The 26,750-nt window shown below is 49.4% G+C and overlaps 1 protein-coding gene across 3 annotated transcripts in view; it reads right to left on the reverse strand.

The window, feature by feature from the left end:
• Positions 1 to 1,779: 1,779 nt before the first annotated feature.
• The window catches only part of TBC1D2B (TBC1 domain family member 2B), an 82,771-nt gene continuing 57,800 nt past the window's right edge, over positions 1,780 to 26,750 (reverse strand). For 2 of the 3 annotated variants that reach the window (XM_016927702.3, XM_016927703.4), the window contains exons 7-13: positions 24,601 to 24,711; positions 23,295 to 23,488; positions 19,574 to 20,068; positions 15,754 to 15,871; positions 10,074 to 10,259; positions 8,389 to 8,510; positions 1,780 to 5,129 (exon numbers count right to left, since the gene is read on the reverse strand). In XM_016927702.3, the coding sequence (XP_016783191.2) occupies positions 4,934 to 5,129; positions 8,389 to 8,510; positions 10,074 to 10,259; positions 15,754 to 15,871; positions 19,574 to 20,068; positions 23,295 to 23,488; positions 24,601 to 24,711 (1,422 nt within the window). In that variant the 3' untranslated portion in view covers positions 1,780 to 4,933. The remainder of the gene's footprint in view (positions 5,130 to 8,388; positions 8,511 to 10,073; positions 10,260 to 15,753; positions 15,872 to 19,573; positions 20,069 to 23,294; positions 23,489 to 24,600; positions 24,712 to 26,750) is intronic. The other variant, XM_054667067.1, reaches the window with a different exon arrangement.

A 26,750-nucleotide genomic window follows, 5' to 3' on the forward strand; every position in this document is an offset into this window, starting at 1 on the left:
GACCTCCTCCCCCTTCAAAAAAGGTATTTTTTTATTCTAACAGTTTGTGTAACATTTATTATGATTTTACATAAATGAGCATCTACCATTCCAAAGCACAGCATGACTTCATCTTGGATTTGGAGAATCTTAAAAGTGAGAAACAAGTCTTCCCCCCACTCCTCTGCCCAAAACTCCACCGCCGCAGCACCTCGGCAGGCGCGGCTTTTCACCTGCTCCTCTGGGGCAGATCTGCAGGGTACAGAGCAGCAAACAAGTCTGTGAGAGCATGGCGTCTGGTGAGGCACGGGCCTTGGAAGCTGGGGTGCTGCTGCCCAGGGAGGGCTGTCTGCAGAGGGTGGGGTTCTGGGGGCAGGAAGGTTTTCCGGGCAGGGGCACAGCTTGGCCCTTACTTGCTGCCTGCCTCTAGCTCAGGCTCCCAGCTTTCCCTGGGGCCCCACTCTGTGGTCCTCAGAGACCTGTTCCACAGGGATTGGGCCCACCTTGTCACTTGCAGGACTGCCCCTTGGAGTGATGGGGACTGGGGCCCCCAGGGGCACCTCCCTGGCCCTGTTGTATCTGTTGACTCTTCTGCAAAAAGTAGATGGAGAAGAGAGCAGGCTGGCCCGCTGTGCCCTACTGTGTCTGTCCCAGGACTTGGAAGGTAGGGAGGGAGCGCGGCCAGGGCGGCTGCCTGCAGGTGCGTGTCCTGCTGCTCCCCAACTCAACATGCTCACCTCATTTCACACCAACAAGCCCCATCCTCAGAGGAGCCTAAGGCTCTGAGAGGAAGTAACTGGCCCAAGGGCCCATGCCCTGGTGACACAGGCCCATTCTAGGCCCTGACTGCCCACCTCCAAGTTCCAGGCCACCCTGAGCAGGCCCCAGTGGTGGCTTTGCACAGAGAGGGCAGCCTGCCAGAGTTCACACAGGAAAGCAAGTTGCTGGGCAAGCTAGCGTGAGTCCCAGCCCCGCTGTGCTGCCCGAGGGTAGAGGAGCGTCAGGCGTGCTTCCTGTCTGTCTGCAGCAGCCCAGCTGGCCCAAAGAGACTCTAGGGACCCAAGCTCTGAGTCATGGCTTCCCAGGCCTTAGTCAGAATGGCCCCTGGTGGCACTCCCTTCCAAGGGGTGGGGAGCAGGGCCTGTCGACTTGCTCCTGACCCACACACCGAGCCAGTCCCTGTCCCAGCTCTGCCGCTGCCCCTCTGCTGCGTGACTCCAGGAACCCCCAGCCTCGCTGAATCCATGTCCCCAGAAGAGAAAAGCCTGCCAGGCCTTGGTCTGCCCTGTCTGGGAATCCTTGCTGGAGCCACCCCGAAACACCCCTATGGGAACCCCTTTGGTCTTTATCATTCTTGGGTGTTTTCCACTGATGACTGGGGGTGTCCCCAGTGGCAGCTAGGCCTGAGCTGTCAGCCCAGGCAGGAGACAAACAAGCCTGTGACTCAGGCAGGGCATGGCACAGTTGGCGGAAGGAGGCATGCCTGTTCTTTGTGGCTGGGCGGGGGGTTATCCGGACACAGGGAGTCTCCAGCTTCCGGCTTTCCCACCTCGGTGCCCCCAGCCCACACCTGCAGCTTGGCCATGGTTCTTGGGGCCTCCCAAGGCTGCCCCTGCTGGCAAAGGCATCCTGACACACCCGCCCCAGGGTGAGCCAAGGGCAGAGACACCCAGAAACGCCAGGCTGGAAGGTCAGAGCGCCCCTCCTCGCCCCCCGCAACACCAATAAGCCCTGCCCCACACTCCAAGCCCTTGGGGTGAGCCCCATCACCAGTGACTATAACTGAATTTCAAAGCAGAATATTATACAAATTAGTAGTTTATTTCTTCCTTTAGTATTACAGTTCCAAAACGTAACTTGAAGGTCAGCACAGGAGCTGCTGTGATATAAAAGGAGAGAGTCACCTGGCGCCCCCTGCAGTCTTCCAGTTGCCCAGCAGCGGTGGGACGCTCAGTGGCACACACTGGGTCTCTGTATGGCCTCCCACCTGCAAGGACTTCCCCGGGGGGGGAAGCCCCGGAACACACAGGAAGACAACACTATAGGATGGCAGGTGAGGATCTGTGCAATACAAACATGTAGCTAGAAAACCCAACCGAGGATCTGTCTAGAATACTTCCGATATCAATATACCGTAGTTGAAACCAGAACCGTCTCCAGCTGTCAGCAGTCTTGGTGGCTACTGTACAGCTGTCAGCATGACTACAGGCAGCGCCCGAGGCTACCTGGGGTAAGAAGTGGGCCCGCACATCACATCGGTGAGTCAGTGAGAGGGCCAGAGGGAAGAGCAACTCGAAGGCTGAGGCTGGCACAGATACACACAAGGGAGTCACACACATAACATAAGAACTTGTTATATAAAATAGATATGTGGAATCTAGAAACACCTTGAGAAAATAGCCTATAAAAATATAAACTGTAGTGAGAGTGTACAAAAGTATTAACAGAGGTTCAACCCATAAACAACCCCATCCATTTAAAAGTTGGCAATTCCTAGCAGGTGTGGGGAGGGAGCTCCCCTCGGTCCTGGTGCACGCATTTGGACAGGCCTTTGGGTTTCCCAGCTGGCAGGGTCCCCCTTGCAGGGGCCACGGGCTGGGTGTTGGGGTGAAGGTTCAGAGGAGGAACAGCAGCATGGGGCAGCCCCTGTCAGAAGGGCCCCCTGCCATGGCAGCCAGTGGAGGCCAGGGACCTTCAGGGCACTGGAGGGGACAGAGCAGCTCTTTCCTCAGTGACCCGAGGGAGGGGAAGTGTTAGCGCAAAAGAGTGGGGCCCCCAGTCCTGGAAGGAGGAGTTGGCTCCGTCCCGTTCCCAAACTTTAACCAGGCGGAGCTGCCCTCTCTTGCCTTCTGGACACGCATCACTTGATTCCAGGCAGGAGAACCTCTGAGAAAGTGTCCCCAGGCCCTTTCCTCCAGGAACTCTCCTGCTGTCACACACACACACTGCCCGGCAGCTGCTGACAACTGCCTGGAAACACTAACATACCACCGTGGGTTGCACGACGGGCCCCTGGTCAGGTGCATCTCTCAGGGCAAACTGGACAACACGAGCCTGTCCCTAAAGGCAGCTCTTAGCCCCAGGACATGGCAGTGTGTGCTGGCATGTTCCAGGGGCCATTGGCTTGGAAAGTAAAACCTGAGGGCCCAGCCCCATTCCTGCTGCACCTCCTCAGCAGCTGCCCCCCAGGCTGACAGCTGTCGTTTCACGATGGGCTGAGGGGTGCGGGGGGGCGGGGGTTCCAACACTTGATTCGAGCAGACTGCAATGCCCAGCTCACAGGACAACTAAAGGAGTCAGACCTCAAACTGCTGCTCTCAAAGACAAAGACAATGACAAAACCCATTTTTGATGCCTGAAAAGAGGCAAAGGCTTCTGGCTAAATATACAGGCCAGCTCTGTCTACCCAGTGAAACATTAACCAACTCCACTAAAGCCACAAAGCCGGAGCTCACTCTAGCATGTGCTGAAACACCAACTTTGCCGTGGCATTGCCAAAAAGTTGACAGGAAAAATACTTCTTAAAACTGCATTGCTTCAATTCTTAGTCTCAGTGTGTTCACAACAAAGGATGATTTCCAGTTTTTTTCGGGTAATATGAAACATTCCACTGAGACCATTTCTCTTGTATTTTCATAACACTGTGCCAGAAAACATCCTCTCACATCTACGCATCAGGGATGGTCTAGAGGGATTAAGCAAAAACAAGCTCCTTGCTCAAAGCCTCTCCCCAGCCTTCAGAAAGGCAGTCCTCTGAGTTCCCAGAAACTGTTGTGTCAGAGGCAACAGTGCCCCTGCATCCTGGCAGAGAACAAGGATGCTTCCAGGCAGTGGTGGGGTGGGCACATATCTGGGAGAGCTCGCCCAAGCCTGCCCCAAGCAAAAAAGTTTCCCAGCCCCAGGCACTGGCAGCCGGCCTCCTGCACAACCCAGGCAGGTGGAGACACCAGGAGCACTGGCCATCCCCGAGGAGGCCATGGTTTTCAGCTGTCCAAGAGCGTTCATGCTGCGGCTGCACCACTGCCCTGCAAAGCACCCCCGAAAACATTCCTCCATCCCCTCAACCAAGGCCAGCCCAGGCGTGGGCCTGCTTTGCAAAATGACGGTCCCCTGTTTACTTGGAATCCCATCCCATCGTACTTGGTGAATGATTTCCACAAGTCAAGAAGGGCATTCCACAGAATCTCTCAGAGCCATGCCTGGCACGGGGCAAACTGGGGACAGAGCAGCCCAGTGATCTGCAAACACAGGCTGGCCATGAGAAGTGAGGGTGGGTGTCTGGGCAGCCAGGCCCTCCCCATGCAGGCTGGAAGACACATGATGGAAGGGTTGCGTGTGGAAGAGCAAAGGCTATTCTAGAAATGGGGCATGGCTGGCAGCTTAAAGCCACTGGTGGGAGGTTCACGGGCTTTCTACAGTGGCCATTTCTGAACAAGGGATGTGCCTGCTTTTCTAAGGCAGCCCCTTTTCATACCAACCTTATGCCTGAGGCAGCAACCCTCTGGCCTACAGGTGCCTGAAGCACAGCTGGCATCCTTTATAGCACTGCCATTCAAAACCACACACCACTGCCCACTATGTACAGGAGAGAGAACATGGGGAGATGCCCAGCAAAGCAAGGTTTCAGAGGGTCAGAGCACCGACAGGCTGACGGAGGCTGGAAACAGGCTCTTGCAAATAGCCACTGGTAAGCCTGAGGATCCACCAACCAGGCAGAAAGCGTGACTGAGATACGTGTAACCAAAAGCATGGCACGGAAATGGCTGTAAACAGATTAGACCTCCCACCCCTGCCCCCCGCACAGTGGGAAATGAGGAAGGGCAGCCTGGCTTGGGACATCTGCCCAGCAGATCCCCAGAGGCCACACACGTTACATTCTGGCTTTTAAGTGCACTTTCACCCTTTGGGCACACTTTGGTTGTGAAGGAAGGAAGAGCAGCATCCCGGAGCCCACTCAGGTATCCTCCTCCTCGTCACTGACCAGCTCACCCTTGTCAGGGCTGGTGTCCCGCTCACGCAGGAAGTCCTCACGGATGGCCTCCAGCTCGGTCAGCTCCAGCCGGACTTTCTCCAAGTGGTAGGCGCGTCGGTTCCGGATCTGGCGTAGGGGGAAAGGGTTCAGGTCCCCAAAGGAGATACTGATCAGCTTCCTGGCAGGGCACAGGGGAGAGACGAGAATCAGCGGCGCTCCAGAGAGTGCTCACACACAGCCCTCACAGGCACAGCAGGTGGCCTGGGGCAGGGTGGGAAGAGCGCTGGCCAGGCTTGGGGCCTGATGTAGGGGATGAGGCCCACCTTCTGTAGAGAGGTGACAAAGCACAATGGCCCAGCCAGGGGCAGGCTCAGAATGACGACCTGGACTCCAGCTCTGCCACATGCTTGCTGTGTGACTGAAGTCACCCCCCTTTTCTGGCCTCTGATCTTCATCTGCACACTGGGGTAACAGTAGTGCCACCTCCTAGGGTGTGGGATTACTCGTGTTCCCACACATAAGCGCTGAGAAGAGCTCCTGGCACTTGCATGGTGATGGCAGGTATGTCTTCATCCTTGGGCAGGCATGAGGCCTGGCACCGGGCACGAGTCCGGGACGTCTGTGTCCCAGGACTCATTGACTGGGAATGAACACAGGCCCAGGCAGTCCTGGCGATGACTGTCAGACCCAGTCGGCAATGTGACAAGTGTCCAGATGCAGTCTACAGAGAAATGTGCAGCTTGTGGGTTTCACATCCCCAGGTCAAGGCTCCAATTTTCAATAAAAATGTTAAGGTTATGATCCACTTGCTCCTAACCACTGGTCAGTGGCTTAATAAAAACAAAACCAAAAGCTGTCCTGAGGCCTGGCTATGGATTTGTAGCACTAATGGGTCAGCCACACTGGTCTCTGGGGATCACAAAATAGGCCAGTTCCTAGGGCCACCTTCTTCCCCTCTCTGGATTCTGCCAGGCCCCAAATGCTTTGTATCCACCAACATGGGCTCATGCGCTTCCCTGTCAACCAAAGGCCCAACAGACTCACCAGCCCCAGGAAAAGCTGTGATGAAACAGAAATGCCCCGAAGGACTTCCTGCCTGTCCCCATCAGAGCAGGCCATTTGCTCCTGCTGCTGTCGGCTGCGTGGGCTCCTTTTAACACAAGGCACACACGAGGGTGCAACCTTTTATGTTTCAAAACACCCACTACTACCTGGACATGCTTAACTCTCGTCCAGAGGCTTAAGGTCAGAAAGGCCAGCTTTATTTAAATTCCGAATTCCCCAGTGTGTGTTCTGGAACATGGGAGCACCAGAGAACAGAGAACGCCCAAGCACAGGGGTCCCCGCATGTGGATTTCTCGGGTTCCGCCTCCTGCCTGGCTCTGCAGACCGGGCTGCCAGCCCCAGCAGGCGGGAGGAGGCTCCGTGTGAACGGGGCACAGGGTCCCCACCACCAGTCCTTTCTCCCCAACAGCTGTCAGCTCACAGCCCCCACAAACCCCAAACCTACGGCGCCCAACCCTCCTGTGCTGCAGAACACGAGCCCGAAGTATAATTCTTCATTTGCTCCTCAGTCAGGAGCTGACAGAGACCCCTCAGCCCAGGCTGGCACCCAGGAAGCCAGACCCCACCTCTGCCTCAGGCCTGGAAGGTTCCTCTGGGAGATGAGAAGGTGCCCCATGGTCAGCTAAATTTGGGAGACGATGCTCAGTGCCTTAAAAGGCTCCTAGAAGTCCTGCTGCACAACGTGGTTCAATCCTGTGTAACTCCCGTCTCCTGAATGCAGCTGACCACACAACTCCCTCCCTGTGTTTCTGAAGGCCGATCGCTGTGCTGCAGGACTGGCCTCCTTGCAACCACTAGTCTGGGGAGCTCATTAAAACACTGAGGCTCCAGCCCAGAGGCGGGTTATGGGCCCCTGCAGTCTTGATAACAGCGGGGAGCCTGCCGCCGCCTTGGCACTCCTTAAAGCACCTGTTGGTGTGGCGACCCTGCTTTCTAAAGCAAGCTGCAGGAGACCGTACCGCGAGCCGCTCAGAAGGAGGCGCTGCAGGACCATGCAAGGCCCAGCAGTGTGGGAGGGGCCAGGTCGGCCTGCGGTGCCAGGGAAGGGCGGGCACTCGCCAGAGCCACGCCCACTCACCTCCGCTCCTCCTGGCAGTGCCTGGGACCCAGTACAGAACTGAGGGCAGCGGCGCTCCCAACACAGCCCTAGCTGTTGGCATGGGCGAGCTCACTCCCTGTCACTCTCGGCAATCCTGACCCAACACGAGATGAACAGAAACCCTCCAGGCTCACCCCAGGACTCAGAATCAAACTTTCCCCAGCAAATATGATTCCCATATCCTTCCTCATTTGGCAGAAATCAGGGCACTGTTGTTGGTGCTATTAGTAAGCCTGAAACTATTACAAACCCACTCCCCAGTAAAAGACTCTAAAAATAGTGACGACCTCCAGGAAGCCTGGCATGGCCTCAGCCAGCACCTCAGCTCCCACTGTCCAAATCGGCTCTCAGGGTCAGAGCAGCCAACAGCTGCAGTCCAGGGGACATACAGACGAGGATGGCCCAGAACAGGCAATGACTGTGTGGTCAGGGAGGGTTCCTGAACACCTGGCCTCCCAGGCCAGAAACTCAGGGGTCCTCCAAGTCAAATTCCTCCCTCCCTCTCTTCAATCTACCCCCCTTCTCCATCTGTGGGACCACCTCTCTCCAGGCCACCACCTCTCCCCCTAGAGCCCTCTAACAGCCACCAGTCCTGCCCCAATCTGACCTATCTGTCTCTTGCCTAACCCTGCAGGACTTCCCAGCACTCAGGATGAAGCCTCAAGTCCTGAGCGAAGTCTGCAATCACCCTGACAGCCCAGCTCTGCTATGGCCCAGCCACACTGGCACCAGCCGGGCTGAGCTGCCTCCACACTTCCCCAAACACATGTGCCCCACAGCTCTGCGCCACCACTCCTGAAGGACCCCCTGTCCCCATACTGTTTCCTTGCTGCCCCTTGCCCAGCTTATTTGGCCTTTCTCCGGCCTGGGATCCCTCTACCACAGCATGGATCAAACGATGTGCAGCAGTGTCCCCAGCAAGGTCTTCCAGGACAGGCCTTACTCTCCATCTGTCATCCTCAGTGCCCAGCACAGACCCTACCACGAAGCAGGTACTCAGTAAATGCTTTCTAGACAAATGAAACTATTGCTGTTGGTTGTTGGGATTTATGTTTGTAGGATAAAGGAAAGAATCCTCATCTCAGTTCCTCCTAGGTAAGGCTACTTGGGGCTCACACCCCTTGCTCTCTTTTCCCTGGAAAGCAAGGCCCTCTCCAACACTGTACACCGGGGATGGCTCTGAGTTGGAAGACAGCAAGGACAGGCTGCTCTCAAGGAGGCAGGGGCCAGGCTTCCTGCTCTCCTTGACATCTGAGAACTCCCCAGGACTCACCTAGCATCAAGGATAGTGCGAGTGAAGTAGCGGAGATACTTAAATATAGACATCGAATCTTGCAATTTCAAAATCTCCTCTTCCTTGTACTTAAAAAGTGCCAGAGCAAAACGGAAAATAACCTGTGGAATAAACAGGGAAATCTGTTAGTGGAAAAACCCTGTGGGTCCAGGCACAAGGCTGGACTCCAGGGGGGTGCTGGCCCTACTGGGGACAGGGGGACATGGCTTGCACGGTCCCCGCCCTGGGGAAAGACTATTGACCTGAGGGGCAATTTTCACTGGCTAGGCCAAGACTCCTTTATTACAGGAAAATAAACCCTGCTGGTTTTCAACAACACATCAGCCCAAACCAAAAATCTCCTTATAGGAGATCTTTGTGGAATCCTTTCATACTCAGAAAACACTTCTAGTCAATAAAGCATAAGGAACAAACATAAGGAATCATTTTAAAATAAAACCAAAATCAAGGTTTTCTGATTCTGAAACTCTTAGAAAGTCCCACCTACAGAGGCTGTTTCCATCTCAACTGGTGCACTTTTGAAGATAGCGAAGGAGTTTTTTTTAAATTTTATTTTTATTTTTGAGATACAGTCTTGCTCTGCCGCCCAGGCTGGAATGCAGCAGTACAATCTTGGCTCACTGCAACCTCTGCCTCCCAGGTTCAAGTGATTCTCCTGCCTCAGCCTCCTGAGTAGCTGGGACTACAGGCGCCCGCCACCACACCCAGCTATTTTTGTATTTTGAGTACAGATGGGGTTTCGCCATGTTAGCCACAATGGTCTCCATCTCCTGACCTCATGATCCGCCCACCTCGGCCTCCCAAAGTGCTAGGATTACAAGTGTCAGCCACTGTGCCTGGCCTTTCTTTTTTTTTTTTAAATTTGTGTTTGGGGTACATTAGAGGTTAGAGGGAATGGACTCCTGGTAGTCTTGCAAGTTCAAGCAGCTTTGGAACAAACTGCTTTCCCCGTATCTAAGGGCCTGTACTTTCTCTAATTTAGTTTGTTTTCTGGGTCTTGCTGTGTTGCCCAGGCTATATTTTAACTCCTCAGCTCAAATGATCCTCCTACCTCAGCCTCCCAAGTAGCTGAGACAATTGGCACATGCCACTGTGCCCGGCTAAGGTAAAGAATAAATTGAGAAGAGTAACTAGAAGACTAGGGAGGGGCCTCCACTCCATTACAAACACCTGTTTATACAATTAGGGTTTAATATGTAAATATATTCCTTATTCAAAAACTAATTTTTAAAAAACATACAACAGAGCGGGTGGGAGGCTCATGGGCAGTAAGGCTCTGAAGTTGGCTCCCCCAAGTTAGTCCCCCTCATTAGCCCCCCCAATCCCCTGCTTATTAGATCTCTGGGCCTCCATCTCCTCCTCCATATGATGGGGTAACACCACCAGCCATTTGACAGATGGTGAGGCTCAGGCTCAAACTGTAAGCCACAGCTCCCAGCGCCTATCACAGGGCTTGATGTGGGTTGAATGTTTCTGATACATGAACAAATGACTGTGGTTTCCTGATACCCTGGACCCAGATCTAGTGCAGGCCGTGCTGAGATCCCTTGGGCACCATGGTAACCCTCATAAGTTCCAGGTGAGCCAGCCGCTCTACCGCCACCAACGCTGCTGACGGTTGTCAAGTGTGTATATCTGAAAATAGCTGAGCTGAGCTAACTCACCTTTGGTCCTTCATAAAGGAAAGAGTCCCATATTTTAAAGAGGATGTCACTAACGACACTATCCACAAATACCACCAGAAACCAGTTGAAAGTGATGAGAGTGTAGTCGACTTTGTACTGTTCAAAGTGGCCATGCAACCGAGGCAGCTTCTCACTCATAAGGTCTCTGAACACCCGCTGGTCCACCTGGAGAGGGAACAAAGGGGAGAAGTGTATCAGGCCTGCCAGGTCACCGGGTAAGCAGACGAGCAGACGCGCAACCTGAGAGCCTGGGGGTGGAGCCCAAGTGACAGCAGCACAACTGTTCCAAATGCACCGTGGGGCCCATCACGGAGCCAGACTACTATGTTCCAGCAGCGCTGACCTCGTGCACTGCAGGTACACACCGAGTGTCCGCTGAACAGCATGCTTTCCACAGGGCATGGGAGTAGGGGAGTCTGTAACCTGAAACCAACTCCTGCACTCAAAATGCCCTGGGAAATAGGCCACTGCAAGCAGCAGGTGGGACAGTCAGCCTTGCCAATCCACAAGTAAGTACGTGAGATGTTGACACAAAGGGCCACAAACTAGAATCCTGGGCAGATGGGAGTCTTGAGTCAAAAAGGAAGCAGCATCACCACATCCATTCAACAAACATTTGCTGGGCTGCATGTGCAGTGGGGGTGGCGAGGACTCCGGCGTCACATGAATCTGAGTCTGAATCTCGGCTCTACCACTTACTAGCTGGGTGGCTTTTAGCAAATTATGCTCTAAATGGCTCTGTGCCTCATCTGGAAAATAGTTAATTACCTCTCTCTTACTGGACTACTGTGAGGATTAAATGAGGCTTATATAAACTACCTGCGCACGACAGACGAGCAATACCTGGTTACTGCCACTCTGTGTCAGGCACGGGGCCAGTGCTGGGCAGAGCGTTGAATAAAGTTCAACCCTGACCTCCAGGAGTTAAAAGATGAGAAGGGAAGGCCAGACACGTGGACCATCCTAACCATGGCCAGGCCCTGGTAACAATGTGTTCATACAGCCCTGTGGAACCATGGACAAGTCCCCGCCAAGCACTGAGGAGAAACCGCTCCTACAGCTAGAGCTCAGGCTTCCAGGCAGGAGGGCTGGGAGGTGAGGCAGCACAGCCAGGCAGAAGTTGGTCACAGACACCCCTGCGTCACACTGAGGAGTCAAGACGCTATCCTGTCAGCCAGGGGCTTTCCTAGCCTTTGTCTATGACTCACAAAAAAACATGCATCTTCAACCATCACCCACTCCACGTGAACCGGTATGCACGTGTACAAAACAGAAACAAATGTTTCACAAAACAATACTTAATCTCACACAGTGGACTACACTTTGATGCTTTTAATTCTAATCAATTGGATTTTATGGGAAAAAAATAAAAATAAAAACCTAGTACCAACCTACTAAACCAATTTCTCTATCCATAGTGTAAAAAACAACTATAGTCATCCCTTGGTGTATACACAAAAAGCTGGCCCTCCGTATAAGAGGGTTTCACATCCTGTGAATACTGTGTTTTCAATCTGTGTGTGGTTGAAAAAATCCACATGTAAGTGGACCCATGCAGTTCAAACCCACGTTGTTCAAGGGTTAACTGTACATATTTTCCTATACTTCATGCCCAGCCAGGAGCTGCCTTTAAGGAGCTGTAAAGTGGCAAGGGAGATGGACAGCTCACTGTAAGACCAGCTAATGATGATGTAATTCATTCAGCCTGGAGTATCCAGCTGCAGACGTCCAAGAGGGAGGGGCATATCAGCTGGCCCTGACATGGGAAAAGATCCTTGTACACATCTCTTCTCCCAACTAGGAGGCAGACTGTGCCTCACTCTTAAGGCTGCCCGGGTGCTTGGCGGAGGGCTGGTGTGGAGCAGGCTGCCAGGAAACGCTTGCTCTGGCCTCTGTTCAAGCTCCCTCCTCCACTGAGCTCTGGAGGACATGGAATGACTGTGTCATTCATCTCTGTGTCCTCAGCACCTAGCAAGGTCCTGGCACAGAACACGCACTCAAAGGATGGAATGAATGGAAAAGCTGACAAGCATGTGGACTGCAGTAGCAGTGGGCACGGGGCTCGGGCACTTGGTTCTGGCAGGAGGCAGTTTGACAGTGATTGGCAAAGCCCAGTGCTCAGGGTTGACAGCACACACAAAGCTATCCGCATTTTAAGAGCCACCTTACGCAATGGCCATCGATAAGTGGGAGGATAATTAAACACATTCTAGCACCCACCTGATGGAATATTAGGCCACCAAATAGGATGGGTACACAGTATAAAATGACATGGGAAAATGCTCATGCTATAATGTGAACAAGCCAGGATACACTGTGCTCTCAATTTGGATACCTATGTGAACTAGGGGGAGAAAAGCAAAAGGAAATACATCAAAATGCTAACCACGGTTCTCCAGTTGGTAGAATAACAGGCAATTTTCATTTTCTTCTTAACATCTTTCTATATTGCCTGACTTCTGTTTAGTGATCATCTATTACTTGTATAGTCAGGGGGGAAAAAGTCTCCTTAGATTTTACATTTATGTTTATGTGACAATGTGATGCAAATTTTATCTTAAATCCAGACATTTAAAATAGGTCTTCCCCTATAACAATACTACCAACTTTTATTGAGTTTTTACAATGTTCTGAGCATTACATTCAACTTTTTTTAATGCATCATCTCAATTCAACCTCAAAAGTCTATGTGAGGGGGGTATTACTCTCATCTTACATATGGGGAAACTGAGGCACAGAGCTGTTAAATGATGTGTCCAAGCTCCACAGCTCACAGGAGGTAGGGCCTGGGTTGTGACCTACTACATGTGACCCTCCCCCCAAGTTCCTAACCAATGTGCTTGACCACACCTCAATGGAATTAAGAAAGATCAATGCTTCATTTTCCTTATTCTGAAACATTGAGTCATTTGATATTTTAAATTTGAGTCTTTGAAAGCTATTAGCTTTCAGGTGCCCATGAACACACAAAACTTTCTTTACTGACCCTCTAATCCCACCCGACTGACTGCTGCCTCTTCCCGTTGCTGTTCATTTCCTATACACCAACGCAACAGAACAATACATTTCTTGGGTAATTAGCAAGTGAAGCAATCACAGGGAGACCAGATGAGCTTCTCCTGGGATCCACTGACATCTGAGAAACTGGGACAGGGACCTGAAGGGGGCAGCTGTGGCGAAAGCCCACCCTCTGGGAAGGTCAGAGCTCCAGCTCTCTTGCCATCCTCCTGTGATGTTCTAGGAGGCCGTGGGCAGAGACAGGCAAGTTTAGGCCCAGAGTTGCTGAGGCCTGAGTTCAAACCCCAGCTCAGCCCCTCATCGGTGGCACCTCAGGCAAAATGCTTATTAGTGTCTTCGGCTCCCAGTTTTCTCCCAAGTCAAATAGGGATACTGATGGCTCAAGCGTGCAGGCTCTGTGCAGTTGTACAGCTGCTGGCACGGGGCCAGGGCTCAGTAAATGCCAACTCTCTTTCCCTGGTCAAAGAGTGGCTCATGTAAGTTCAAACATTTACTGTGTGGGGTGCCAGGCATACAGGAAAAGGAAAAAGAAAGAAAAAGGAAAGACAGGGCCGTGGCCCTCAGGTACCACTGACTAGCTGGAGGACAAGCAGGCACACAAGGATGATCCAATCAGGTGGCCACTGTCCCGGAGGCCTGCACCCGAGCAGCGGGAACAGCAGCAGGGGCCCATGCCTGCCTTGGGGCGGGAAGGACCACTCACAGAGGAGATGGCCTGTGTGCTAAGGCTGCACAGGAGCTTCCCAGGGAGATGAGCGATGGGATGTTGTTCCAGTAGAGGGATTATGTAGGAGAGTACCCAGAGGATGGGCATGCCCAGAGAACACACGCCCCATCAGCGGGCAGGAAGGAGGGCCCTGGCAGCGTTCGAAGGCATCTTTACCCTGAGGAGCCCCAGACACCAGCAGCAGAGGGATGAGACTGAATACCTGAGTGAGACAGAGGTTAAACTGGAGCTGTGGGTGAGTGACAGCAGGAAGAAAGGAGAGAGGCAACTGCAGTGATGGAGACGGGCCGGTGGCCCCACTGTGGTGAAAGGGACAAAAAGGGGACACAGATGTAAGCTTCCAGGCAGGCGGCAGCACTAGAAATGGTGACGACAGGGATACAGGGGAAGGAGGCAGGAGTCCAGGATGGCTTGAGTTTCCAGACTGGGGAGCTAGAGATGTGAGGAGCACAGGCGGAAACAGGAGGCAATAATGAGGACCCTCCCTCCAAAGGCAGAAATGCGAATGCAAAGAACACTTGCTCAGGGTCCAGCCAGGAAAACAGAAATCCCTCTAAATATGTGTCACAGAGTGAATGTCATCCAGGGGCTGGCCACACTGGTGAGAGAAAAGCTGAGAAGCCAAACAGCTGACAGTGAGGCAGCCCAGAGTTATAGCAAGGGCAGAAAGCCACCCTGCGGGGGAGCAATGAAGGGAGCCGGTGGGGTCAGCTGTTGGCACAGAGGACCCACTGGACAGGAGCTGGGCACAGAGGAGACAAAGCCACCTTAAGAGGCAGTGCCCGAGATGGGGAGAGGGAAAACCCCTTCAGTCCCTCCTGTCACCCTTCAGTCTCCTGCCAGCACCTCCCGCTGGCCTGCGGGGCCAGGCCTTGCGACACCAAGTGGTGCAGGAGAAGGGCAAGGAGAGGCTGTGAGCAGGCAGGCCAGGCGGGGGCACAGACCTGGAGAAGAGACACGAGACAGAGCAGGCACACACGGGGACAGCTGTGGCTAAGAGAGAAGCTGCCTGAGTCTGGGCCACATGAGAAGGGCTGGCTTACGGGGAAGCCAGTGCTGGCAGCCCAGCCCAGCCTAGGGATGATTCAAGGGCCAAGGATCTGGTCCAGGGCCAGGACTGTCCCAAGCAAAGGCAGAAACACTGGGCTCTCCCAGCCCTTATCACTCTGCCCTGGCCCCTGGCGTCAGACTCCAGGTGTGGATGGCATGAAATGCGCCACTCAGACTCCCACTGCAGGAGGTGACTGCAGGCCCCGCTGCTGCCCCTCTGGTGCATCACCACGTTCATTCCCAGCAGCAGGGCATGGGTGCGGCAGCGGCAGGAATGCAGCCCATCTGTGGAGGCAGGTGCCTTGGTCACTGCCCTTGGCTTGAGGGCTCCCCACTGGCCCTGCCCAGACTTCCTCAGGACTGCCTGGTGGTCACTGCACAGGGTCTGGGACTCTCCTCCCCATCCTCCTCCCTTCCTGGGGCTCGAACTTCTCTGTCCCTTGTCCTCCACAGGGGCTTCCCCCCGCCGAAGTCTCTGGTTTGTCTCATTCCAGCCTGACATTGCTTCTTGAGAGCCTGAGCTAACACACCAGTCACCCAAGCACACCTGGATTATGACTCAGCCCACTGGTAGGCCTGTGTCCGGGGAAGACAGTGCAGAGCAGTGAACACAGTGTTAGGCCTGCAGGACGGGTCTGTCTCTGCTGGTTTGCAGAGGGCTGAATGAGCCCAATTCGGCCTCAGTCACAAACAGCAGGCCATGACTGGGGACAGCCTCTGAGATGTGGCCTGCTGTCTTCAGGAATCAGTCTCTGAAGTCACATACACAAAGCAACCCCTCACCCTGACCGCAGGTTTAATTCAGGTCACATTTCAGCTGCAATTCTAAAAGTGGTGACTAAAACACAGAATTTTCAGAACTACCTGGGATCCTAAAAGAGTCTTTGTATAATAGTCTCGAGGCATGAAAACTTCCACTATGGTAACGAGACACCAAAAAGCATCTTCTTGTTCCAGGTACAGGAGGGCCACTGCCACCAACCTACAAGCAAAGGGAGGACAAGATGAGAGCCCAGGCACAGACAGCTGCTACCACAGTCTCCACAGAGACCATCTGCTTTAAGCCACTTTTTCTCTCATGGCCAAAATTATTTCTAGTTCTCCAATAAAGAATAATAAGGACCTGGCTTAATGGCTCACGCCTATTATACTAGCACTCTGGGAGGCCAAGACAGGAAGATCGCTTGAGTCTAGGAGTTTAAGACCAGCCTGGGCAACATAGCAAGACTCCATCTCTAAAAAAACAAAAAACCAAAAATCAGCCAGGAGTAGCGACGCACACCTGTAGTCCTAGCTACCCAGTAGGCTGAGGCAGGAGGATCACTTGAGCCCAGGAGGTGGAGGCTACAGTGAATGATAATCGCACTACTGCACTCCAGCCTGTGCAACAGAACGAGACCTTGTCTCATTAAAAAAAAAAAAGGGGGGGGGGTGCATTTCCTAAAATTTGAGAAGCAAAGCTACTTTTCCCCACTTTCATTTGGTTTTTGTTCAAAGATGAAATTGTTTCCCAATGATCAGCCAGCCTTATTAAAAAAAAGTTTTCATTATAAGATTTTTGCGGCTGGGCGCAATGGCTCACGCCTGTAATCCCAGCACTTTGGGAGGCCGAGGCGGGCAGATCACGAGGTCAGGAGATTGAGACCATCCTGGCTGACACGATGAAACCCTGTCTCTACTAAAGATACAAAAAAATTAGCCGGGCGCGGTCGCGGGCGCCTGTAGTCCAAGCTACCCGGGAGGCTGAGGCAGGAGAATGGCGTGAACCCGGGAGGCGGAGCTTGCAGTGAGCCGAGATGGCTCCACTGCACTCCGGCCTGGGCGAAAGAGCCAGACTCCGTCTCAAAAAAAAAAAAAAAGATTTTTGCAAATGCAGCTGATTCTTTGAGTTCATCAAGAAGTTCCAAATAACCCTTTTATGCACAAAAATTCCAGATGTGAATGTAAGTAACAAAGAATACAGAATGGTTTAAAACAGCTTTCCCAACACCATCCTGCTTCCAGGCTGAAGGAATAAAATGGGCTGCAGATGAGGGCACCCCAAAGGAGCTAACAGCGCTGTGCCCACTGCATGCACAGCAGGGGAAGAGGACCATGTGTCTCACTTGCTTTGTTGTTCATACCGGAAACTGGGGTCAGCTATTTACATGCTGTCACTAATCAACAGCCCTGGTGTGGCTCCAAGCGGGAATCTGGAGCAGCAGGATGGAAAGGAAGAAGTGAGAGAAAGGCCTCCCTCTACTCAGCTGAAACCCAAAACTTCTGCCCATCACACGAAGCTTATGAGCAACACTCATGGGAAAATCCCTGAAGCCATTTCTCAGAATATTTTTCTTAGATAAAACTATAATGAACTCATCTCAAATTAAATGGAAAAAAAGTCCAGGAAGGGGATGTCTCAAGTATGCAGGGATGGGATGGAAAGGAGAATGGTGACCACTGGCAGAGACAGAGGAGAGAAAAACAAGACACGCAAGCAGAGACACCAAATTGAGAGACAGGACTCGATGGCGCCAGGAGAAGGGGTAGAGAGTCTGAAAGCGACAGAGCCTTTGAGGACATTACTTAAATTCACCAATATTCCAGATGACAGGTCTGAATCACCATCATCTAGACAAGGCTACAGTTGTCCTTCTAAAGTTCTGGGTGCTCAGAAGGCATGGACATGTACCAAATACTGTGAAGAAAAAAATCCCAAAGAATTACAATTCAGTGGTTTTAACGGTGGTGAGGGCGGAGGTGTAGACAGAAAGCTTTAATTATCTGGAAGTGTCATTTATGTAGGAAAAAACTGATTCCATGACAATGCCAGATAAATGGAGCATTACTGTACCCCAAACAGGCATATTCAAGTCCTCACCAGGACCCTGAGTTTCACAGGTTTCCAGCTTCCAGGAATTTTTAGATTGAGTATGCAATGTGAATGGTGGCTTTAAGCAAAACAAAACTGCTTTATTAGGCAGGATCCTACTTACAGGCTTTTTAAAAGTGGAGACTGTCTAGGAGTAGCTATAGTCCCTTTCACCTTCTGAGGGCACATAGAGAGGCTGCCCTATCCTCACCACCACAGAGACAATGACTTACTGAAAACCATTTGGTTTCAGGTCTTAACCAAATAACATTCCAGCTTAAAATCCTTTCTTCCTGCAGTACTCTCATTTCAGACACAAATAGAAAACCCTTACCTGGAGGTCAATACCTGGCATGGAGCAGGAGCAAAAAAGGCCTGTGGGCAGCCATAACAAACGTCAGCACTCAGAACTCCAGCTCATGCATGGCTTACAGAATTCCTAAGGTACACATGCAGAACTTTTTCATTCTTACTTTATACATATCTTTTTTTTTTTTTTTTTTTTTTGAGACAGGGTCTCACTGTGTTGCCCAGGCTGGAGTGTAGTGGTGTGATCACAGCTCACCGCAGCCTCAACCTCCTGGGCTCAAGCGATCCTCCCACCTCAACCTCCCAAGTAGCTGGGATTAGAGGCACATGCCACCATGCCCAGCTAATTTTTTGTTTTTTTGTTTTTTTAGACAGAGTCTCGCTCTGTTGTTCAGGCTGGAGTGCAGTGGTGCAATGTTGGCTCACTGCAACATCTGCCTCCCGGGTTCAAGTGATTCTCTTACCTCAGCCTCCCGAGTAGCTGGGATTACAGGCATGTGCCACCGTCTGGCAAATTTTTGTATTTTTAGTAGAGACAGGGTCTCACCATATTGGCCAGGCTGGTCTTGAACTCCTGACCTCAGGTGATCCGCCTGCCTCGACCTCCCAAAGTGCCAGGATTACAGGTGTGACCCACCGCACACAGCCAATTTTTTTGTAGGGACAGGGTTTCACCATGTTGCCCAGGCTGGTTTCAAACTCCTGGGCTCAAGCGATCCTTCCACCTTGGCCTCCCAAAGTGTTGGGATTACAGGTGTGAGCCACTGCACTGGACCTTTATTCATATTTTTAACAAGCTTGCTTACCTACTTTCATTACACAGAAATATAAATGGACAACTGCAAGGACAGCAGTAAGCAGAAAGCGCGCCAGCCAGGTAAGAAGCAGTCAGAGCAAAGTCCAGTGACAGGAAGAGCTTTGTGGGGAGCAAACCTCAGTCCTCCTGAGGTCTTGTCCCATCCCTGCACAGCTCAGGAGGATGAGCCTACATCACCCAGAAAACATGAGAGGCTTTTCGGCGTCCTCTGCCTATGGAAGTAGGGAAGTAGGCAAGACCTGTTAAAAGTTCTAGTTTAAAAGGAAACAAGTTTAAGTCCAGGAAGGACTAAGTTTCAATCAGCTGAATAATTGTTTGGGGCAACCTCTTGATTCACAAAAAGATCCTGTATACTGCATAAACAACGGGTGACCACCAATTTCCACTCCATGCATTACAAACTAATAAAATCAAACTTCTGATCAAAACCCGAGTGCGATGAGAACAAACAGGAAAAAATGAGACTCCAAGTAGTTTCAAATGAATTTAACTCTTGTGTTCTTAATACTTTCTAAAAGCATGTTTTTTCTCTCAGTTCTTCTAGAACTGGGGATATTGTGTAATGAAAACTGGCTTGCTGCAACTACTTTTTTCTCTTAAAATATTGACTTTTCTTGGCCAACCAGGAAGGGAGGGAGCTGCCAGGCAGCACCGGTGCCTACAAGTTGCCTAATGGCAAATGGGAACATTTTGTGCTGTGCACCCACCTGTTTAGGCCTTGACAGTAGCCGATATCTGGATTCCGCCAGGAGAAGGCGAGGAGGACATTGCGTAACTTCTGTATGCCTTCTGAGGTGGGGCAGGAGTAATGTTTGTTGTTGGGCAGAGTTCGCAGCAAGTCCAGCTCAATCTGCTTGGAGGCTGGGTTCTGTTTCTCCAGCGCCTTCTGCAGCAAGGTCTGGAAGTGGCCAGGCTCAGTGTTGTCCTTGAACTTTCTGGTGTGACGGTCCACACACCACTTCCACACCTTGGAACGGTGCTCGTGGGGAATGCCCGCACGGATGAGGTTTTTTAACTCTGGAGAGCACATCATCTCCCTGTTCACTGTACTTGCAAAATAGTTTTCCCACTTGACCCCAGTGGAGACTTCCTGGTTTTCTGTGAGGTAGAGAGTCTTCAGATCCAACGCGCGGACCTTGGCAACCAATTTCTCTTCCTCATCATCCTCAGGTACAGTCCTGAACCCATAAATATCATATTCACTGTTGATAAAAACAAAAGGAAAAATTAAAATGACAAAGTTTTAACAACAAAGACCAATGCAACAGAAATAGAGAGTCTAGAAACCAAATCAGGCACACGTGGTACTTTGAACTATGAGAAGCATTTCAAATCAGTGAGGATATAATCGACTTCTCAGTATATAAAGCTAGGAGGACTGGCTATCTATATGCAAAAATTAAATTAGATATCTACTTGACACTATACAGGAAAAAAAACAATCCCAAACAGTTTAACACTGAAAATATGAAACACATGGAAGAAAACGCAGGCAACAGCACAAAAACAAGATTGATAAATTTGGCTACATTAATGTATGTGTATGTTTCTTTATCATATATATACACTACATATGTATAACTTTATGCTTAAAAATATCATTTTAAAAGATTTAAAAAAACCAAAGAATGTATTTATAAGCTATTAGGGATAAGGATGTTCACGTCCCTGTTAGTGGAACCTGTGGCTGTTTTACATTACATGGCAATAGGAATGTTGTTAATGGAACGTTAATGCAGTTAAGACTACAGAACTTAAAACAAGGAGATTATTTGGGATATCTGGGTGGGCCCAAATATCCTCATGAGCCCTTCAAAGTGGAAGAGTCAGTCAGAGAAACGTCAGGCAGGAGAGACGGGAGGTGTGAGAGGGGCTGGACCTGCTGCTGCTGCCCCGAAGATGGGAAAAGGGGCCACAGGCCAAAGAATGCAGGGGGCTCTAGAAGACGCCAACCACAGCTGACAGCCAGCAAGGAAATAGCGACCTAGTCCTACGAATGACTGCAAGGAACTATATTCTGCCAACAACTTAAATTATCCCAGAACCTTCAGAAAAAAATGCAGCCCTTAATTAAACTTGGATTTTAATCCAATGAGACCCATGTTGGGCTACTGACCTACAGAAATACTAAGTGACAAATTTGTGTTGTTTTAAGCCACTATGTTTATGATAATTTGTTGTACCAGTAAAAGAAAACTACTACAAAGGCCTTTCACACACTGCTGCTGAGCGTAAACTTACTCAAGCACTTTGGAAATCAGATCTAGCAAGCAGAGTTAAAGGTATGTATTTTCTGTACACTAGGAATTCCACTTCCAGTCTGCACCCTAGAGAAACTCTCTCACGTGGGCACATGGGAATATGGACCATGATGGTCCTTGCATCACTGTAACAAGGAAAAATGGAAAGAACCTAAATGTACTCCATGAGGGGAAGGAATAAAGACACCATGGTAGATTCATACAATGATGTTCTACAAAGAAGGTAAACATGCTCAGTCGTGTGCATCTGTAGTCCCAGCTATTTGGGAGGCTGATGTAGGAGAATTGCTTGAGCCTACCAGGAGGTCGAGGCCAGCCAGGGCAACAGACTGAGAGACCTCATCTCTTAAAAAAAATAGCTCAGGAGTAACTTGTATCAACCTGGATAATTTCAGAAAATAATGTTGAAGGAAATAAGTTCAAAATGATATGTATCTGGGATTAGTATGTAAAAAGGTATCATCAGTCAGAAATACACACTGAAGTATTTACAGGTGGAATGACGTGACGTCTGGCATTTGCTTTAAAATATTCCAGAAAAGGCTGGGCACGGTGGCTGACACCGGTAATCCCAGCACTTTGGGAGGCCGAGGCAGGCAGATCACAAGGTCAGGAGATCGAGACCATCCTGGCTAACACGGTGAAACCCTGTCTCTGCTAAAAATACAAAAAATTAGCCGGGCGTGGTGGTGGGCGCCTGTAGTCCCAGCCACTCAGGAGGCTGAGGCAGGAGAATGGCGTGAACCCGGGAGGCGGAGCTTGCAGTGAGCTAAGATTGCGCCACTGCACTCCAGCCTGGGCAACAGCGCGAGACTCTGTCTCAAAAAAACAAAATAAAACAAAACAAAACAATAAAATAAAATAAAATATTCCAGAAAAAAACTGTGGGGAGTGAGGAGGTAAAATGAAACTATATTGGCAAAACATTAACAATTGCTCAAGTTAGTTGCACACAGGGGTATATGTTACATAATTCTGTCTACTTCTTTGTATGTTTTAAATTTTCCATAAGAAAAAGTTGAAAATAAACCAATATACGTGGTTATTTCACTTATATATAAAATTTGAACACACAATATAAATAGTAAGAGCACAAAACGCTTTTGCATGGGAAGAACACACAGCACGTTTAGAAGCGCTCCAAGAGCTCACAGAAGTTAACAGCCACCACGATGAGCAAAGCAGCAATGCCCAGCGTACAGGTGGCGCTACTGCACCTGGGAACCCGACTATCCAGGATGAGGGCCTGTCCTCACCACTCACAGGCTGGGTGACTCTGGGCAAGTTATATCACTTCCATACTCCGCTTCTTCACTTGTAAAGTAAAGTGAGGATAAAAACACTCACCTCACTGAACATTAAGTACAACTCTGCACATAAAACCCTTAGCACAGTTCCTGGCACATGGCAAACATCCACAAAAGTGTTTAGTAAAGATGGTGTTGGGTACTTTCTGAGCATATTTCTGTCATCTGAGTAGCCCAAACAATGCAGGCTGGTGCTGTAAGCTCAGAGAAGGGAAAGGTCATGTCAAACTGAAGCAAGGCTTCACCTGGGCCTACAGGGGTGGGGCAGGAGAAGCAAGGAGACTGCAGTAAGCAAGGCCTAGACACAGGGCTGGTCCTGAGTCGTGGAAACAAGAGGCTGAACTGCGTGAATCTGTAGATTTCTCCTGGTTCAAGTATTTCATGAGTCTCATATTTTTTAGAAGACAGGTTATGAGAGGGTTCTTAATCCAAGATCCATCATTGGCTTCCAGATTTAGTGCTTTCCCCAAAAATATATGGGGTGTGTGTGTGTGTGTAAGCTCAGTTCCCCACTTAAGGGTCCCTTTGTTTTGAACCACCTGTGGGTAGGGCTATGTTTTAGGAGAAGGTTCCTATTCCTTGGAAGACTGGCTCCTCCTGAAGTAAGGAAGGATCAGAAGGAAGGCTCCCTTAGACGAAAAATAGGTCTTGCAATCAGAAGACCTGGGTAAGTCCCCGCTCTATGACTTGATTACTAGGGGAGAATGAAGACATTACCGTTCTGCTGACCTGACAGCATTTGTCATGAGCACCAAATGAGACACACAGTTGTGTACGGCTCTCTGCGAATGGTTCCTGCTGTTGAAAAAGGGACTTCAGAAATGGGGTGCACTACCCCCAACAGTCACTAGCACATTTACCTGACAAGATGAGGTTTAACAAATGCTTGCTCCGGCTGCTCTTGGCTCTCAACCTGCAGAGCATCCTCCAGCAACTGGGCTATGACCTCCCGGGTGGGCCCCTGGTCTTCTGAGCACACGGGTGTCTTCATTTCTTGGAGCAATATCAGGTATTTACTTTCTATCTGGCAGAGCTTGGCTTCCAGGCTAGAATACTGCAGAGAATGTGGTGGTTACCTCCATTCAGACAGAGACACAGGAAGAGCAATCTTTAGGTACTCAAATGACCAGTGAACAACAAACCCAAAACTATTAGGAAGTGAGCCAGAGACAGACTGTAGCAAAGACAAGAAATTAATTTATGCCACAGACCACCTTTCATGTTTAAAATGGCCTGCAGTGGGTTCCTCTCTTCCTTATAGAAGGAGTGCTGATAATCAGACCTCTGGATGCCAACAAATGCATCACCTCTGGACAGAGGTGGAGAGAGTAGCAGAAACCAGGCTACATGCCAATTACTGAGGTCCAGCTCGGTGCCATCTGGCACATGGCCCATGAGTGGCCACTCCATGCTATACCCATTCTTTCTGAGGACACTGTGGTCCAGGACTAGCTCCCATCTGCCACCTTATCAGACAAATCAAATATACCCTAGAAAACATGCAGGAATAAGGTCTGGGAAGATGCTTCAAGTTCTGTTCAAAAAAGTATATCAGGTATATAACAGCTGTTGACAAGTATCATTTGATTACAGCTCATTTGATGACAGCTGAAATGTTTGTGGTCCCATTACACTTTGTGCAAAGCCCCTTCCAGCCATAATCATATCTGACTTTCACACCAACCCTATTGGGTTCACAGAGGAGGCATTTACCTCACCATCTCCATAAATACAAAACTGAACAGCATAAATCAAAACCCAAATAATCTTAATTTAGGTGACCTTATAATTATGTACTTACTTTGTTTTCTTCAAAATCTATTAAAAATGCTTATGAACAAAGGTAACACACAAAGAAAGCAATACCTTATGTTCTTTTTTTAACTAGAGAAACTGAACACATTTTCTGTAGCTTCTCATTCTTACTTATCCAGTTTATGTGAAAAACTCATATCTCAGGGCATTTATCTTTGTCTTCATCAGAGATAATAAAATGAGACTAACTATACAGCTCTATGTACTATATGTATTTTAAATATATTTTGTTATCAGTAACCACATCTCTCCAAGCCTGGGAGTTGAACCGCTTTGTAAAGCATGCTTATTTTTAATGGTTTCCTAACCTTACTTCCCACCAGGTAATAGAATCCACCTATCCTGACCCACCTTTGCCATCAGATCCCTCTCTCTCCTTTCTGCATTTCTTCGTAGAGCTGAGAGTTCCAAAATCTCCTTATTTAGAAATTTGTTTTGGGTTTTGTACCCCTGTAGATTATCCTGTTAGAAAAAAAAAAAAAATCCCTGAATTCACATTGGTTGAATATTGACTAATTAATTACCCTATGTAGTCAGTAGCTTGCTGCTTCACCAATCAAATAGCCCTGCTAAGTTAGAGTAAGTTCTAAAGAACTAGAAGTTGTTAAAAGGCACTTCCTAATTAATCTTTTTGGCCATTTACAGTAGTAGAAGGCAGGCAGGCATGACCGCCGTAACGGAGATGGAGAAGATATTTTTATTTAATTGTGGTAGTTTTTCTCAACTGATGACAGGAGAAATAAATATGACATATTCCTAAATCTATGCAAATATTTTATCTATCCATATTCCATATTCATTGAGGTGGTTAAAAAAAAGCAATACCTTACTTTTTTTTAAACTAGAGAAACTGAACATATTTTCTGAAGGTTCTCATCTTCACTTATCCAGTTTATGTAAAAAAAGTCTACATACATATACAGCCCATAGCTAAAAATCACTCTTAATAACAAATCCTATGACCTAAAACGTATAAGGCACGTAAGAGAACATATTCTTCAACACTGAAAAATTTCAAACTTACAGAAAAGTTGAAAGAAAAGTACAATGAACACAATATAGCCTTCACCTAAATTAGCCAATTGTTAACCTTTGCCTATTTGCTTTCTGTCTATAAAAGAACATAACAAGCTGGTGACAAGTTCTGCCGAGTCCAACTTTGAGAGCAGGTCGGGGCAGGACACATGTCATATTGGCTTCAGCCCTTGAAACTCCAAGCAAGAAAGCTGAAAGGATCCAACAGCAACAAAAAGCAAACCAAAAAGGGGGTGAAGTGTTTTCATGTAAAACACTGAAAATGAAGCTCAGAAAACTTCCTTAGACTTTCCTAATAATAAAAACAATGAACTGAAGAAGCTGCTAAGGATACTAAACCGAATCACCTCTGAGCAGTGACTTCTAAATGTTCTTTACAAATTTAGTCTTTTATAAATGTGTCTCTTCTCCCCCAGCTTCTGTTTCTCTTTTATAATCTGACAGGCTGGTGTGTGAGGTTCCTAATCTCCCAATCACAGAAGAAATTATGTTCAAGACAGCTCAAACGGCAGGCCAGGGTAGTCAAGACAGACTCTGGTGATATCACAAGCAGGAGACTGCTGCCGCTCCCCAGAGATGCGGCTACAGAAATTCCCCATCGCCAAACAAGAAACCACCACGGGATTATACCACTTCCCCCATAAAATGCAGAAGAACTTAAAATGGTTCAATGTTCCCTTTAATCACTAACATTTATGGAGCACTTGCGATGGGTTACAGGTGCCCCGTGCTAGGCATGTGAGATTCCTAATCTTGTTTAAAACTCCAACTCTTAGGCAGCCATTCTCACCATCTTTATTTTTGAGGTGAAGAATTGAGCCATAGAAAGCTGCCCTATTACTGTCTAGCCTGCAAATCAGACTTCTGAGAGCCAGACCAGTGGGCTCTTAGCTCCATGGTCTCAGGCCCGACTCCCACTAGAACTTCGATAGGCATCATACTCAGCCTGAGCACATTCAAGTACTTGTCACGTCATGACAAGTACTTGAAATGTTGAATGTTGGACTTCCTTTTCTCACCTGAATCTCCTTTCTACTGGTGTCTTAAAAGCTTTTTTTTTTAAAGAAACAAGGTTGGCTGGGAATGGTGACTCATGCCTGTAATCCCAGCACTTTGGGAGGCCAAGGCAGGAGGATCACTTGAGGCCAGGAGTTTGAGACCAGCCTGGCTAACATGGCGAAACCCTGTCTCTACTAAAAATACAAAAAAAATTTAGCCAGACGTGATAGCGCACACCTATAGTCCCAGCTACCCTTTCTGAGGCATGAGAATCACTTGACCCCAGGAGGTGGAGGCTGCAGTGAGCCAAGATCATGCCACTGCACTCCAAACTGGGTGAAATAGTGAGACTCTGTATCAAAAAAAAAAGGCGGGGGGGAGACAGGGTCTCACTCTTGCCCAGGCTGGAGTGCAGTAGCATGGTCATAGCTCACTGCAGCCTCGAACTCCTGGGGATAAGTGATCCT

This window comes from Pan troglodytes, chromosome 16, assembly GCF_028858775.2.
Source record: "Pan troglodytes isolate AG18354 chromosome 16, NHGRI_mPanTro3-v2.0_pri, whole genome shotgun sequence".
Taxonomy (NCBI): Eukaryota; Metazoa; Chordata; class Mammalia; order Primates; family Hominidae; genus Pan; species Pan troglodytes.